Below are 16091 nucleotides of genomic sequence, written 5' to 3'. Positions count from 1 at the left end.
GTGATGCCTTTTAAAATTTGCTGAAACGTATAAATACTGTTTACATATTGTGATTATGTTTTATTCGCAGCGGTCTGGGTTGGTGGAGAGATTCTTCCCCCGTTCTGCCGAAGTGTCCTTGAGCAAAACACTGACTCCCGATCAGGTGCACGGGCCTGAGCTCTGATACCAGAGGAAGAGGTATCTTTTCCTATCACAAAAATCGTGATATTTTTTTCTGCATTTCGGGCAACTTTCTTTAATTGACAGGGAGCTCCGCACAGTGGCACACATTTGTTTCCAAATACGCGCATGTAATTACAGCTGCAAAAAGGCACGAAGGTATCCGCATTTATAGTTTCTGAGTCACGCTGCAGTGAAGAGGAATGAAAAGAAACAGATAAAATCCGTGTTTATTGAAGAAAAACTTAATTATCATAGATTTGAGTGCATGTTGTGCACCTGTACATAAATAGAGCAGTGACACACACATTGAAATCAATCGCTGAAAGTTGATTTTTAATCATAATTTAAAGTATTTTTATTAAAAGATACAAGTCGGAAAGTAAGTACACTTGATTAATTTACTGATCTGTCTTACTGTGGTGTTTTTGTATTACAGTCTGAGAATTTTGTTCATCATTAAAAAAAGAAAGAAATTATGCGTACAAACAGAAAGTGATGTCATTGAAGTCCGCTTTAAGTTAGACTATAAATGTATTCTATATATTTTTTTCTTTTTTGCATCTTCTCCGCTAATGAGAAAGGTTGGCGAACCTGACTGTCAGTTTACCCTCCGCTGCTCCTCTCTCCTCCCTCTCCCTCTTCGCTCTGGCTGCGCGCTGTTTTCGGGGGGCTCCTTATAAATAAAATCCACCGTCCCCGGCTCCTCTTCCTTATTGGTCAGGTGGAGTCGTTACCTCACTCCGGGGCCGGTGACGCAGCGTCTTCGCGTATCCTTCATGTGCGTCTCTTCTTGTTTCTTACTGAGAGTCTTGCCGTCGGTCAGAGGGAGAAAACGGAATTCGCGACGAGCCGAGAGTGCCGGACGGACCGGGTGCGCTCGATACTAAACACTTCCCATCCCGGGAGGAGAGCGGCGCACACGAGCTCTCTCTCTCTCTCTCTCCCTTTTTCTCTGTGTCTCGCTCACTCTCTCACACTTTCTCTATGAGTCTCCCTCTCGCGCGCTCCCTCCCGCACACACACTCACGCCCGCGCGCGCGCACGCTCTGCATACGTCTCCACTTTGCCGTAGTAAATTACGGCATTGATCTCAACGACGAGTACGGATCTGTCTCTTGTGTTCGCCCTTTCTTCGACGGACCGACTTGGAGAAACGCTCGAAGGAGAAGTAAGTCCAAAAACGTTTTATTTATCACCGTTATTATTGTCACTCGTGGGCTTATGTATTGCATGTGTGTGTGTGTGTGTGTGTGTATGTGTGTGTGTGTGAGTGTGATTTGTCGGACGGCATCGTGTTCGCTAAACTTCCACAGTTAGTTCGTAGATATCCATCCTCGGCGCACAGCACGGATCCGGAAGGTTTAGTTGAATTTTGGACGATTTTCCGAAAGTGTTTGTGCTCATACCGACTTTACGCGCGTTCCTCTCGGACTGCGTTTGATTGTTGCCGGGACTGCATGAACTAATTTACCTCATTGAAGTTTGTTTTCATATCAAAATGAGGTTTTGGCTGCTGCCGTGCTTTACTTTGTCAGTTTGTAGGTACTGCGGAGCTCAATTCGCTCGGATTTACGCACCTGCTTTTGAATTTCGGGGCTTTTATGAGCTTATGATCAAGGCATTTAATGTCGACATTAGTTTTAAAACCCTAGTTTTTATATTATGAATGTGGAATTAAAGCAAATGAGGATGAATCACAAAATTCTCCTGCTCCCAATTCAAAGAAAAATGAAGAATTCAACTTTAACTTTGTTGATCCGTAATTTAACATTCAGCCTTGTTTCCAGAGACCTAATCTCACTTCAGTACCGCTAAAACAAGAGCAAACTGCTTTAGAAACAAGTGGAGCTTGAATCAAGCTCCTTGCTACTTTAATAAAACTTTACAGGCGTTATGATAACAGAATAACTGGCATGTTAAGATGGAAGCGTGTGTCAGCGTCCTGGTGCAGCAGATCTGCCGCTGTCGTGTCATTATCGCGGACTAATTGTTGTTTGGACTATGACAAACATCTCTCTTTGCCGTGCGTAAAACGAACAGCTTGTATTTTCCGTCAGAGGGGACAGCGGTGCTCTCCGTTCAGCGCACAGTCACATACAACAAGAACTAATCATCCACTTCACACTTACACTACCAATGATATCCACGTTATTCCCTATCAATATATCCCTCTAATAGATGTAGAAGACGCTCAAATAATGACCTCCAAAAAGTTAGATTTCTAAAACCTTTTTTTTCCCATTTTTTTTGTCATTTAAAGGTAAAAGTCTTTATAGAAGGTGAAGACATTTATAGTCTTTAAGTGACAACATATTGAAAGTGACTTCAGTTACTTCAGCCTCCACATCATCTTTTCAACAAAGACAAATTGATTTAGCCATGAGCCACCACAGCTTGCATCCCTTTTAAATGGAAATAAGCCATTTACAGTTACTCATCAGCCACTTCCCATTTCAGTTCTCCACACAGAGCAAGTTATTCATGCTCTTTAAATTCAGATTCAAACTAAAGTTTCTGTTTTGACAGAGAAACACCCCCCACACACACACACACCCACACACACACATGCACAGACACACACTCTCACATCTTCTTTCAGTGTTCTGAAAGTGCTGCATTACTGCTAAAGGTCTGTGAACCTTGTATTGCTGCATGGTGTTACAAGAACATTTCTGAGTCAAACTATGATTTTCTAAGATATAACAATATATCCACAGAAAAAGGCGCTGAAGATTTTTTTTTAGTGATGCAGGAAACATGCTGTTTTTACACCGATGCCCCTTCAATTTGACCTCTGTCCCAAATTTCAAAATAACCACATTTTGAGCTCTTTGGACCCCCTAATCTAAACTGTTTGTCTCGCTCTCTCTCTACCTCCCCTTTCCTGTTTGTGTGTGTGTGTGTGTGTGTGTGTGTGTGTGTGTGTGTGTGTGTGCGCGCACGCGCCAGACCTCTGCCCAGACTAATGCCGAGGAACCAATCACACACACAGATATGCATGTTCTGCATGTGCGAGTGTGTGTATCTGGGTCACTGCCGGGCACTGTGCTGAGGGGCTGAGTGTTTTTTTCTCTGAACGCCTCTCGTCTACAACTCGGAATCACATTCAAACTAACCCGTCTCCCCTGCTTGGAAACTATTTCATTTGGTAATGGCCCTGCAGGAACAACACTGACTGCTTTGTGGGCTTTTTTTAAAAGCATCTCATTTGTGTCCCTGATTCAGTCTGTGTGTGTGTTCGCGTTTTAATGTATTTTAACGCCTGAATGAAGTCTGCTTAACTCCTGTGAGCACAAACATCCCTACCAAACTGTTGTAGGAAGCTGCTCTAATTTGTGTAACATTTTCCTAGACATGACCCTAAAAGCACTTGCAAAGCAGATGCAAACACGTAACATGGAAAACGCTGCCTGTGTGCATGTGTGTGCAGAAATCGACTTCCATTATTATCTGTTTTAAAATGGCTGAGGCATATTTTGATGATTTTTTTGTATTTATTTTTGCTGTCGCACTGTAGATTCGATCCCTAAATTAATGACAAAAGCAAGATTAAAATGGGTTAAATCGCCTGTGTACTGAATTCAACTTTGGCCTGAGACTTTCATTTCATTGTTTAAACTAGAATATTCTGCACTTTCTGGAGATTATTCTGCATTTTTTTTGGAAGTTTATCGGTCAAATTAACCCACTTACAGGTGATAATTTTGGATAAGGATGAAGTCAGTTCTTCAACATCTCCCATACCTATTGTTTCAGGTGCTTCCAGAGCATTAGTAGAGAAACTTAACCTTTTTGCAGTGCTTTTCCCGTCACTAAAGGCATCCTTCTCTACACCTGCCATACAATAGATTCACTTTTTACAGAAAGAGAAACCCAGCTTTGAATGTGCAGTATGTGAAGAACTTGTTAAAACCCAAGTGGCAGTTTTTGTAAAATATATCAAATTAAAGGAGATAATAATAATTTCTTTTGAGTCATGTTAAAAAGTACAAAACACAAACAAAAAAAAAAAATGAAAAAAATGGACATATTTTGTCTTGAGATTGGATTGAAAACCCTCTGACAATAAGAAAGAGTGTCGATTGTTCACAGCTCCTCACAAGATGCACAAATCAAGGTTAGCCCTCAGGGGACGAGGAGGAAATGGGAAATGATTTTGCTTATCACAGGCAGGTGTTACTTCTCTGTGGGAATATCTCCTTGAACTATTTTAAACAGTGTGGGTTTTTGCACAGTGGTTCCCTTGGCCTTTGGTCTAGAAATGCACTATGAGTAATTTTTGAATTTAGTGACTGACATAAATGGCTGCCCTGTTTGCTTCTGTTTTTGTAATGGTTCACAGGTTGTGATTTTTGTCAATTTATGTCAATGTGGAAATAATGTCTTGAAACTGTAGAGAAATTATTCTATAAAATAAATCTGACACTTTTTAAAAAAACATAAAAGACGAAGCCAATGGAAAATTAAATTACATTTTTAAGTTTTGTGCTGGTATATCTCAGAATTCAACCTATGTATTCTTTTTGTACAGACCAGGTCCAGATTTAAAAGTCATTAAATATTACTTCAAATTCCAATGATTGTGCTTCTCTCTGAAGGAAAAATCATCATCAGATGCTAATTTTGCTAAATTAAACCGAATTTGGGGAATAAAAACTTGAATGCAACTTTAATTTCACTTTGCAGGTGATATTAAAAGTTTATAAAAACAACAATTTGTGTTTTTGTGTTTGTTGTTGATCAGGTAACTTGTCCTGTGTGCGTCTGTGAGGACCCCTGGTCATGTCCGTTTAGCTCCCCTGCGTGATGCCTGATCATGACAGCACCGCCCTCCTAACCAGACAGACCAAGCGCCGACGTGTCGACATTGGGGTGAAGAGGACTGTGGCCAGTGCGTTATTCAGCCGCGCCAGGGAAACCCTGCTCGATAGCATGAACCAATCACACGGCCCCGATCAAGACGGAGACTGCTCTTTGGTCGGCCACGGCCACGGAGCCAACAGCGATGGAGAGAAGTCGAATGTTTTGAGGAAGTTGCTGAAGAGGGCCAACTCATATGAAGACTCCATAATGCCTTTCCCTGGTGCTACCATCATCTCGCAGCTGCTCAAGAATAACATGGGGAAGAACGGAGGGAGTGACTCTGGCTTCCAGGTATACACACACACACACACACACACGTAGCAATGAAATTCAGTAAATCACTAACTGATTTCAATTCCATCTAAATTTTATCTTTCTAATTGACCAAATGAGACGCTTAACAGTCTTTAATCGTCAATCGATGATCCATGACATCATTTGTTTAATTGTTGATTAATTCAGTCTTTGTGTCCTCCATCACAGGGGAGTGGTGCTCTGTCCAGTGGAGGCTCAGAGATCCACGCCGAGGACGCCTGCAGCAACTCCTCCCGCGACAGGGACAGCCCATCTGACTGCCTCTCTCCTGGGCCTCCACTTCCTCCTCCATCTTCCTCCTCCTCCTTTGGTCGACCACCGCCTCCTTCAAGCCTCAACTCTCACGCTCCCTCCCAGCCCCTCTCTCTCTCCACTTTCGACTTGGACCGTCTGTCAGACGAGCACCTTCGCGCCAAACGCGCCCGCGTGGAAAACATCATCCGCGGCATGAGTCACTCGCCGCTGGTCCGGCCCAACGGCGATCACAATCAAGAAAGCAACCAAGAAAACGAGAACTGCAGCAACAACAGCAACGGCAGCAATGACCACCGAAGAGACGGCAGCAGCCACAACACCAGCAGCCACAACCACAGCCGGAGCGACGGCCCTTCGTCCCTCCTGAGCTCACCGGGTTCGCGTGGCGGCGTGGTCAGTGTCGGCGAGGTTTACAGGGAGAATAAGAGGAAGCAGCGGCTGCCACAGCAGCAGCACAGCTTCACCCAGCTGGTGTGTTCCAGGCAGGAGCAGAGACAGGAAGAGAGACGGCAGCTCAAACTGCAACTGGAAGACATGCAGGTTGGTATTAGACCTTTCGGGTGGAAATTTGCAGCTGAAATGCACCACAAACACCAGATCCTCTTATATTTGCTTTTTTAAATCAAATTAGGGGTTGATGATGCACCTCGACAGACAAAAAGTCATTGATAGCGGTGTTTTGGTAGCACAGATGCACATGCAAACTGGTGTAACAAACAAACAGAGTCGACTTTATAAAACCATCTCTGTCCGCCGAGTGGGTCACACACCACACTGCTTTCATTTCTTTTTTAGTATATTTACGGTAACGGGCGACCTTTAGGTTCAGAAGACATCTTCTGTAATATTCCCTGTCGTCTTTTCAGAAACAGCTGCGCCAGCTCCAGGAGAAGTTCTACCAGATCTACGACTCTGAGACAGAAGAAGAGGAAGACAACGCCGAGGGTGGAGAGGCCGACCGAGGTGCAGAAAGAGAGGAGGACGGCAACTTGTCAGAGGACAGTATCCGCTCTGACGGCCTGGAGGAGAGGCACAGAGACCGAGGACGGCACAGCAATGACGACCTCTCTGAGCTGGACCCGGGTTTGTTTCTGGACCGGGCCCGAGCCCTCCTCCGAGAACAGGCCCTGATAGACGGAGAGATAGAGGAGGATGTTGATGGCAGGGAGGAGGAGGAGAGAAATGTAGAGAGGGTGATGAAGAGGAGAGGAGGAGCAGCAGGAGGAGGACGGCAGTTAGCAGAGACACTGAAGCAGGAGTTGAACTGCGCCGTGTCGCAGGTCGTCGACACCGTCGTTAAAGGTTTCTCCTCGCCCAAGCAGGCCGTCAATCACCATCATGGCTGCCACAGCAGCACACCAGCTGCACCCTCCTCTTCCTCAAACTCGTCCTCTTCCTGTCCTCCACCTTTCGGCTCTCTCCCCTCCCTTACCCCGGACTCACGCTTTGGCGGTGGCGCCCTGGCCCTCAGTATGAATGGCGATGGCAGTCCGACCCCTAACTACCACTCCTCCAACCAAAGGCTGCACTGCTTCGGTGATGTCATCGTTCCAAGCCCACTGGATTCATTCGGTGGTTTGAGTGGCAGACTGAGCGGTGTGCCGACGCCCAACGACCAAACAGAGGCGCTGCCGCTGGTGGTGCGCAAGAGCAGCGGAGGAGGTGGTGGAGAGAACACTCACCCCTCTCTTCCTCCTCCTCCACACCATCCCTCCCTCCACCCCTCTCCCCTCACGGCCTCGCTCGGGTTTAGCCCTCCATCTTTTCGGCACCCGTTCCCTCTTCCCCTCATGGGTTACCCCTTCCAGAGCCCGCTTTCACACGGAGGTGGAGCCGGCTACCCTCCAGGGCCTAAGGACCATCATCGGTCCTCCCCCGACTCCATGGACATGAACCGGGACACTGTCAGCCTCAGAACCAAAATGACGTCCCTCGGAGGGGGCCATCTCAGTCATCACCACCACCACCACAGGCAGAGCTCGCCAGGCCAACACGGGCCCGAGGGTCTGTCCCTGTCCCTCATCAAGTCTGAATGTGGGGACCTCCAAGACATGGCTGACATATCGCCCTACTCAGGCAGCACCGTATCCTTATCAATGTGCCAGTGTGTTTGTGTGCGAGTGTGTGTGTTTGCTTGCATTTGCAAGTGCATATGAAGTTTTAGTCTTACATTTGGTCCGGGGCTCGGAGTTAGATTAGAATAAAGCTGCTTAAACTCTATATTTAGTACATTTGAAATGATGAGATTCAGCAGAGTCAAAGCTGTTATTATGCTCACCAAAATGTTTGAGCGCTGTTGATGGACACTATTGTCTCACATTGCAGAGCGCTGAGGAAATGGATGCAGCTCACAGGTGGACAAAAGAGAGAACGTCCAAGTACATTAACACACTTAAAGTAGGGATGCACCAGTTAAACAATTCTGGGCTGAACAAATACCAATGTTTATAATAACACTGATACCAATATTTATTTTATTTTGTTTTTGTTGCTATTTTTTTCCACTTATATGCCAGAGAAATTAAAATGATCTTAATTATAAAAAAAAAAGCACTGAATCTTTCCTCCCTGACTTAATTTCTTTCAAAAACACAGGGGGAAAGCATTAAGCAACTTCAAAATTACTCCAAATTAGCAAGAAATTTGTTAAGAAAAAAAAGTTATAAGAAAATGACCTGAAAATTAGCAAAAAAGAAAAGGTAAAAAAAATAGAAATCAATAAATATAAATAAAACAAAAAATAGGAAATGAAATGAAAATAGTTGTAATATACACTAATTATTCAAGTTTGTTTCACCCAAAACTACAAGATTATTTTTGAACACGTCTTGATAACATGACAATTTAATGTTACCAAATACTCTTTTTTACTAAATGGAGCCTTAACATATCACAGTTTAACTCAATGCCTCTGCAGCTAATATTAACTAGCTGCAAAATTTAACATTGATTTGTATTGGCCAATACCGATGTATCACTGATAAACTGGTGCATACCTACATAAAGGTGTTTAAATTTTCACATTTGTTCAGTTAAATTGGTAGTCTGACTGACATCTGTATATGCATCATTTCCTCTAAGGCTTAAATTACAGTAATTTTATTGATATTACTTGCGAGAAAGCATACTTAACATTAGTAAACAATGCAGCTAATTGATGCAGGATCACATAACCTAAAATATACAGTAAATCATGACGGATTTTCACTTTCTTTTTAATGACACCCTCCCCATTTTTTAATACATCGAAGCATGATATTTCCTTCCTCATGTTGGGTCATTTGACTTTGCTATTTAAATCCGGCTCTACATACTATATAGAAGAAGCATAAAGTATGAAATTGGGACAAAAGGTATCAGAACGTATTAGGCTCACCATGTTAAACACTATAAAGTATCAGAAAACTATTGTTAATGAATATAAAAACATCCTTTGATTTTTAATTTGTGCACTTGCATAGACTTTAAATTGCCAATGATTTTCTACAAGAGTCACATTTTCAACGCAGTCAAACACACTGAGAAATCTCCGAGGCATCGGCGGCAGCACTCAAAGAAAGTCTTTAATATCCATTAATCTACATTAATTGGTTCCTGGTCTAACCCTCTTGTTTCCTCGCTGAGTGGGGAAGATGAAACGGGCCGCGCTGGGTCTTGCAAGAGGGGGAAGATTAAACAGGTCGCACGCTGCTCTCTCAAGCTCTTTTAAGTCTTTGCAGCAGGTTGTGGTGTTTAAAGGTGCTGAGAAAGGCTAGTGAGCTCCCCCTTCAACACACACAAACACACACACTGTCTGAGACACTCTTGTGCTGTTAGGTTCTCTTTCATCACAAAGACTTTGTACATAAACGCTCAAAGCAAATCATATTTTTATGTGTTTACGTGCGCGCGTGTGTGTGTGGGTGTGGGGTAAGACCTTGTTCATAGGAGCTCAAAGCTAATCATATTTCAAAGAGCGCGGGGAGAGGGACAGGTGAATGCTTGGCGTTATTGATGGAGGCTTTCTAAATGTGTGTGTGTGTGGGTACACAGAGAGAATATCTAAAATGTCCACACTGGTTTCCTCTTTACAGATTTTAGCTGGGTCTCTCCCTCCCTGACGTAGTTGATTTCTCCTCCTTGCTTTCATTTGTTGGCCTTCGCTCGCTGTTGCTCGGCAGCTGTGTGTGTTTTGCAACCTTCCACAGTGCACACACACACATACACACGTGCACATACAAACACACACTCCCTTTTATGGCGTGTGCATGTGGACAGGTGTTTGCAGGTAGCTGTTTATCTTTTCGTGCCTAACCTTTCATATGGAGAGGGCTCTTCCAGCTTACGCACGCACACACTCTGGCTTAACACTGGCACATGCACACGCACGCACGCACACACGCACACGCACACGCACACACACACACACACACACACACACACACACACACACACACACACACACAAACACACGTTACACGTGCACGCTTGAAGAACAAAGTGAAAAGAAAAATAAGACTTTGAACCTGACAAATAGGAACTCCTTGCAGCTGTGATGAGGATGTGATCACAGTGTCGTCTTCAAAGCCAATTTAGATGTTGCTTTAATTAAAAACAGAAATATTTGACACGTCTCTTGATCCTGCTGAGCCGTTTCATACCAAAATGCTTCCCATTCATTTGGAAGAAAAAAACGTCTTTGAAATTAGACATTAGTATTTCAAAGATATCGACCACCCTTAAGCCTTTTTATTTTGTAGGCAAAAAATCTAAAATTGTTTGGTTGGTTTTTTAAAAATTGTATTTAAAAATTAATAACAGCAATCCTTAAGCATCAGTTAACTCACTTTTATAAGAAATGTCGTTTTTTTCCCACTGTAAATTCAGTCAATTTCTAATCAATCAATTTTCTAATTATTTGTGTTACTTAAATGATTTCCATCATTTTGATTTTACTGTCTTTGGCTTTTGGATTGAAAAAAACTATTCATCTGAAGTGGTCAACTTGGGCTCCGGGAGATTGTGACAAGCTTTTATTTTGCTATTTTATTACTTTTCATGGACCAAATCTTCAAAAAGTAAAATGATTCTGAAAATACACATTGGCGTGAATCCAAAATATTATTAGTGAAGACAAGTTGGCCTATTTATAAAACCTATATCATCAATAGTACACAATGTTAATGATGGGCTAACTGTTACCCATGAATCCTAGTGCAATCAAGCGAACCAGTTAACACACATCACTGTGCGTCACCTTTTTCTCCACATTACATGTATTATTACCAGTGTGTCAAGTGGGCGGACATTCTTGTGAGACACAATGGACCATTTTGTAACTTTTTCGTTCTTGAGACTCACATTCTCCATCTGAGAAACCACCAGCAAAGCAGCAGGGCAGGAGGCAAGACTAATGCACCCCATGCTGCAACTGCTAATGCTGACTTAACAGCCACAAGCAAGAGCAAATGACAGAGATTCTAAACTACTCAGAGAACTATCTTTAGTCCAACTCAGTTTAAAACAACATATGCCATAGGAGGTCCCTGTTCCAGTGGCCTGAAAAAGACCACTGGACTAAATTATGCCTTAATTAATTAAAAAGATGATCAAGTTGCACCCCTGACTAATTCTTATTGTAAGTGCATTTGTTTGTGTCTCCAGTTCAGGTAACTGACACATCATTCAATGAGCAAATTATATTTTAAATGATATGGAAGCTTACTGAAATTATTTATGTCATGGTGCACAATTAGAATTTCATTTTACAGCAAACCTCAGATAAGTTTATGGCGCAAATATGCTAAAACACAGCCAACCTATTCAGACACACAGACTCATACATTCACCAATTTCTTTAGTGACACATTGATCGTTAAACTGTATAATCCAAACACGAAAGCTTTCTCTGCAACAATCCTGTCCAGGGTTATCACACATTTTCAAATGACCAAATTTCAAAACTTTTCCATGACTGTTCAAGGACCTAAAATAATTTTCTGTTTTGTCAAACTTGCCTGGCTTTTTTCAAACATATCAGATTCAAACTCTACTCAGACATAATTTCAGCTAGCTGGCATACATGAAGGGAGAGAGGGAATGTGGGAAGAAAATTAAGAAATGTATGTGGCGATAAACAAAACCTTGCCACATATCAATGCACATTAGAACTACGTTGTGTCGTCAGCTATAGAAAATAAATTTGCCCATATGTTACATTATGCCAAAGGTTATCCATTACTAATTAGAAAGAAAATGAGATTGTGAAGTTACATGACTTTTTCTGGTTTTCCGTGACTGTGGGATCCCAGTATGTCTTAAGTATAGCTTTTTCTCTGAAGAATATACCAAACTTAATGCTATTTTTGAACATTTTGCATAAACTTTTCCTGTCCTGCAACTTGTCCTCCCTAAATCTAAAGGGAACCTTAAAAAAAAAGAAATTTATGCAATTTCTGTTTGAACTTCTCTTCATTCTCACTCTGTCTTTATTCTTGTTTGGTCTCTTTCTCTGTGTCTACTTTAAGATGCACATTCTTGTTTGATTTGCATGGTGGGGATAAAAAGGTGACGGCATTGTCGGTGGATTTAAAGCTTCAAGAAAGCCTTGAAGGCAGTTAGGTTGAGGTGTTTTGCTTCGATCATAGTTCACCTGAGCGGCACTCACACACACAAACAGTCACACACACACACACACTCTCAGGTCTGTGTATCTTTAATCCTTTGTACAGAGCTGAGCAGATGTCCCCCATTCATTTATGAATTTATCCCCCCTCCCTCTCTCTCCCCCTCCGTATCCACCCCCCATTCACACACGCGCACACACACACACACACACACACCTGGCAGCAAGGTCAAGTTACAGCTGATACAGTGAGCCCTGCACAAAACACTCACAGACACATTCACAGATGTGCATCAGGATGAACACAACACACGCACGAACAGGAAAGGAGAAGGAAGAGAAGTCTTAGAAAATCAGTTGTTTACTCACTGACTCACTTTAGCTACGATCACACGCACACACACACACGCACACACACACACACACACAATGCCATTTTTTTTTTTAAATCATGATATAGATTCAAACTGGTAACTCTGAGTCATGCTTGTGTGGTTTAGTGTGTATTTGTTTGTGTTGTATGTTGAAAACAAAACAGGGTGTCCCGGACACACGCACACACACAGTGACAGGTTGGTATGAATGTGAACGAGGTGATGGTGTTTTTGTCCGCTGACCCGACGTATCTGCTGCTAAATGAATGATGGATGCGGCTCACCTCTCGCGTCAGTTATTGAGGCAAAGTGTTGTGATATCCAGCTCACTTGTGACATGTAGTCAGATTAGTTTTTCTGTTGCAATCATTTAGGGTCCTGGTAACTTTTTACAGAGTCCCTGAGGCCAGCGAATTTTTTGAAATTCTTTGCTATTATAGCACTACATATTTACATTACATTACAAACACAGCGTGACAAGGTGCTCAGCGTCCTTTCTGTACTGAGCGCTGCACGTTTGGTGTTTTTTTTCTAAATGCAAAGAGTTGAAAAACGTTTAACTTTTGGTTAAATGCTGCGCTGATTACTGTCACTTTTTATCCAGCTGTACAATCACAGTTTAGGATGGGCCAATACCGCGAAGACAGATCATCACATCTTACGTTTACAAGTGCTAAACAACAACAATGAACGTGAACATGTTTCAGCCTTTCCTTCATCCACTGAAGTCCTCTACCTCCACCTTTACTTCTGTGGATATACCGTATCATAGAAACCAGACGCAACCAAAGCGTCTCCACTGAAAAATTATTGTTCCTCCAAAGCGCTCTCAAGTGCTCCTAGCTGGGTGTTCGCTGATGTCCGCCTGACATTTTCACAAAAACAAACAAACAAAAATGCTTTGATGGACACCGGGCCTTAGATTTAATACTTTTCCGGAGTTTTTGACCCGAGAGAACTTTTAGAATGATTTAACAATAACCAAATTTTAAGAAAAAAAAACTGCATCAACATCAATTACTTACATTTAGAGACAATTTGGGCCAAATGTTAAATATAACACAAAACATGATATTTTTGTCTTGAGGCAGAGAAAAGAGTAGTAAAGAACAAAGATATGTAACGTTTGTTGGCGGGTTTTGTTTTCTGTTTTGAACCCCACTGCCTTGATTCCAATCATGTAATGTTTGCAAAACTTTCTGCATAAAAACACAGTAAGAAGTCTTAAATGCATTGCCATGTCGCAGTTTCAGCCATGCCACAAAATCATGGTTGAATAAATATAATTTTTTATAAATTTGCGCTTCCCCACGTCATCCAGTGACAGCTAGCTAGCTATTGGATGCTCTGCTCTGAGAATCCTGGCCACAAACAACTATTACTGTTATTGGTGCCACTATCCTGACTTGCATGACATTAATGTATTAAGCAAATTATATAAGAAAGAAAAGACGCTATAAATTATTTTGAGATTTTGCTATGTAATGTCAGAAAAAAAAGAGATTCATGAAATCCTATTTCTCATGCCTTAACAATGAGAAACAATTGTTAACATAAATTAAGGTCTCACTTTTAGACAAATTAAGTCGTAATGCCTTGTATTTTAGGACCACAGTAAAAATACAGTAAACAAACTAACGTCACAACCAGAAACATGCAGACCACGCCCAGTTCCACCAGTTAATAGAAAGTTACACTTTCTTAAAAATCCTGTTTCTGTGTAGATAATCAGTTTAAACATAAAACAATTATGGTGTGAAAAATGCCAAACTAAAATTTCCTCCTCTGCATCCTGTCCTGATGCTGCTCCCTCTCTACACTTTGTTCATTACCGTTCTTTTCCTCTTTTTCCGATCACTGATGCCACTCTCTCCCTCTCTCCCTGTACCTCTTTCCAGCCATATAGGGCCCCTGGGGTTTCTGTGTGTGTGTGTGTGTGTGTGTGTGTGTGTGTGTGTGTGTGTGTGTGTGTGTGTGTGTGTGTGTGTGTGTGTGTGTGTGTGTACAAGTGTGTGTTTGTCTGTGTGCTAATTGACCTTGCAGGGGGTTCCATTGATTGCCTCATCTTCTCTGATAGATTATAGGGCTGTTAATGTGGTGGGGAAATGGCAGCGTGGTGGGGCACAGCTGTTGTCACACACACACCATCACACACACACACACACACACACACACACACACACACACACACACACACACACACACACACACACACACACACACACACACACACACTCCATGCCCCTGCAACCAGGGCCTCCACAATTATTATCTTCCTTGTTGAGACAGTGGGATAGACACCGGGGCAGCAGAGGCGGTGAGATGCAGGAGTGAATGTGGGATTTGATCCAAAGCCAGCCGGTGCTCGTGTTTGCTTTTGCTTCGGGTGTAAAATGGCATCACTGCCAGAGAGCTGGGTCTCTCTTATTATATCTCTGACTCATCTGTGGTTTTGACAGCATTGTTGTCACCCTCCACCCTCCACTGTTACTGCAGTGGTCACTCCTCGCTGTAACCCTCCGTCTCTGGCACTGAACGTTAACATCGCGTTAATGCCATTGTATCTAAAATGAATATAACAGACCCTGGGGAGGGGATAATATTCTAAGTAAAAAATCATGAAACAGTCATAAATTTACCAGAAAAATAACTAAAATATTCTCCAAGATTATGAAGTCAGAAATATGAGAGATAAACAAAGAGATTATTTGAGATTAACTGCCAGAAAGCCAGGTGACACAGTGCAAAGAGTGACAAAGTCAATGAGAGAAAGGCGTGGTGAGTGAATTGGTCAAGCAGGACTTTATGGCAGGAGATTGTGGTCGACTTTAAGGCCTTTTTGTTTCACATCCTGGACTTTAGCACAACTTTCATTCTGAAACTATTTTTGAACTACAACAGGATGTCTTAATCATACAGTTTCTTGTAAATATAATAATTTAATCTTGGAAATGAATCTTTTTTCAAATATTATCTCACATCCATTTTTAACCTAAAGGTCCTAATAGGCCATCACAATAATCACTATGTGGTTACAGAAATCTTCTCAGCACACTGCCACTCTCACATTTTCAGTAGCTACTGGTTTCTTTAAAGATAATTAATGAATAAAAATTGGAAGTGAGCAGTTTTCTCTAGTCCTCTGTCCACGTTGCATACCTGCTTATTCATACTCTCAGATTAGCTTTTTGTTTTTGTCACTTGATACTATATATGAATTCACTCAAAGAAAACGCCTGTCTTGCTACTGGCACTCCTCTGGTATTTTGCCAACAAGTGGAACGAGGAGTAATGTCTCATGTCAAATGGATGTTGTCTGATTTCTACTAACAACAAGAGGCAGTGTATCACAATTCTGATTATTGCTGTCGTGCAGCAAACACAATGCAATCTCACTCCAAAATATTACTTAAATCAGTGTTAGGAATGAAGCTGTTAATAATGAGCACTAAGAGTAAACAGAATTTTACGATGATTTACTGACAAGTCCTGATAAAACTTCCCTCTGTTTTGTT

General features: G+C 42.1%; 1 protein-coding gene across 1 annotated transcript in view; it reads left to right on the top strand.

Annotated features, from left to right (window-relative positions):
- The first annotated feature begins 897 nt into the window (after positions 1-897).
- The window catches only part of LOC121962973 (prospero homeobox protein 1-like), a 52819-nt gene continuing 37625 nt past the window's right edge, over positions 898-16091 (top strand). Inside the window, exons 1-4 of the mRNA XM_042513327.2 lie at positions 898-1333; positions 4910-5319; positions 5512-6138; positions 6465-7682. Coding sequence (XP_042369261.1) covers positions 4972-5319; positions 5512-6138; positions 6465-7682 — 2193 coding nt within the window. The 5' untranslated portion in view covers positions 898-1333; positions 4910-4971. The remainder of the gene's footprint in view (positions 1334-4909; positions 5320-5511; positions 6139-6464; positions 7683-16091) is intronic.

Source organism: Plectropomus leopardus, chromosome 24 (genome assembly GCF_026936395.1).
Source record: "Plectropomus leopardus strain MGB_pleo_1.0 chromosome 24, ASM2693639v1, whole genome shotgun sequence".
Taxonomy (NCBI): domain Eukaryota; kingdom Metazoa; phylum Chordata; class Actinopteri; order Perciformes; family Serranidae; genus Plectropomus; species Plectropomus leopardus.
This window is presented reverse-complemented; position numbering and strand designations above follow the sequence as displayed.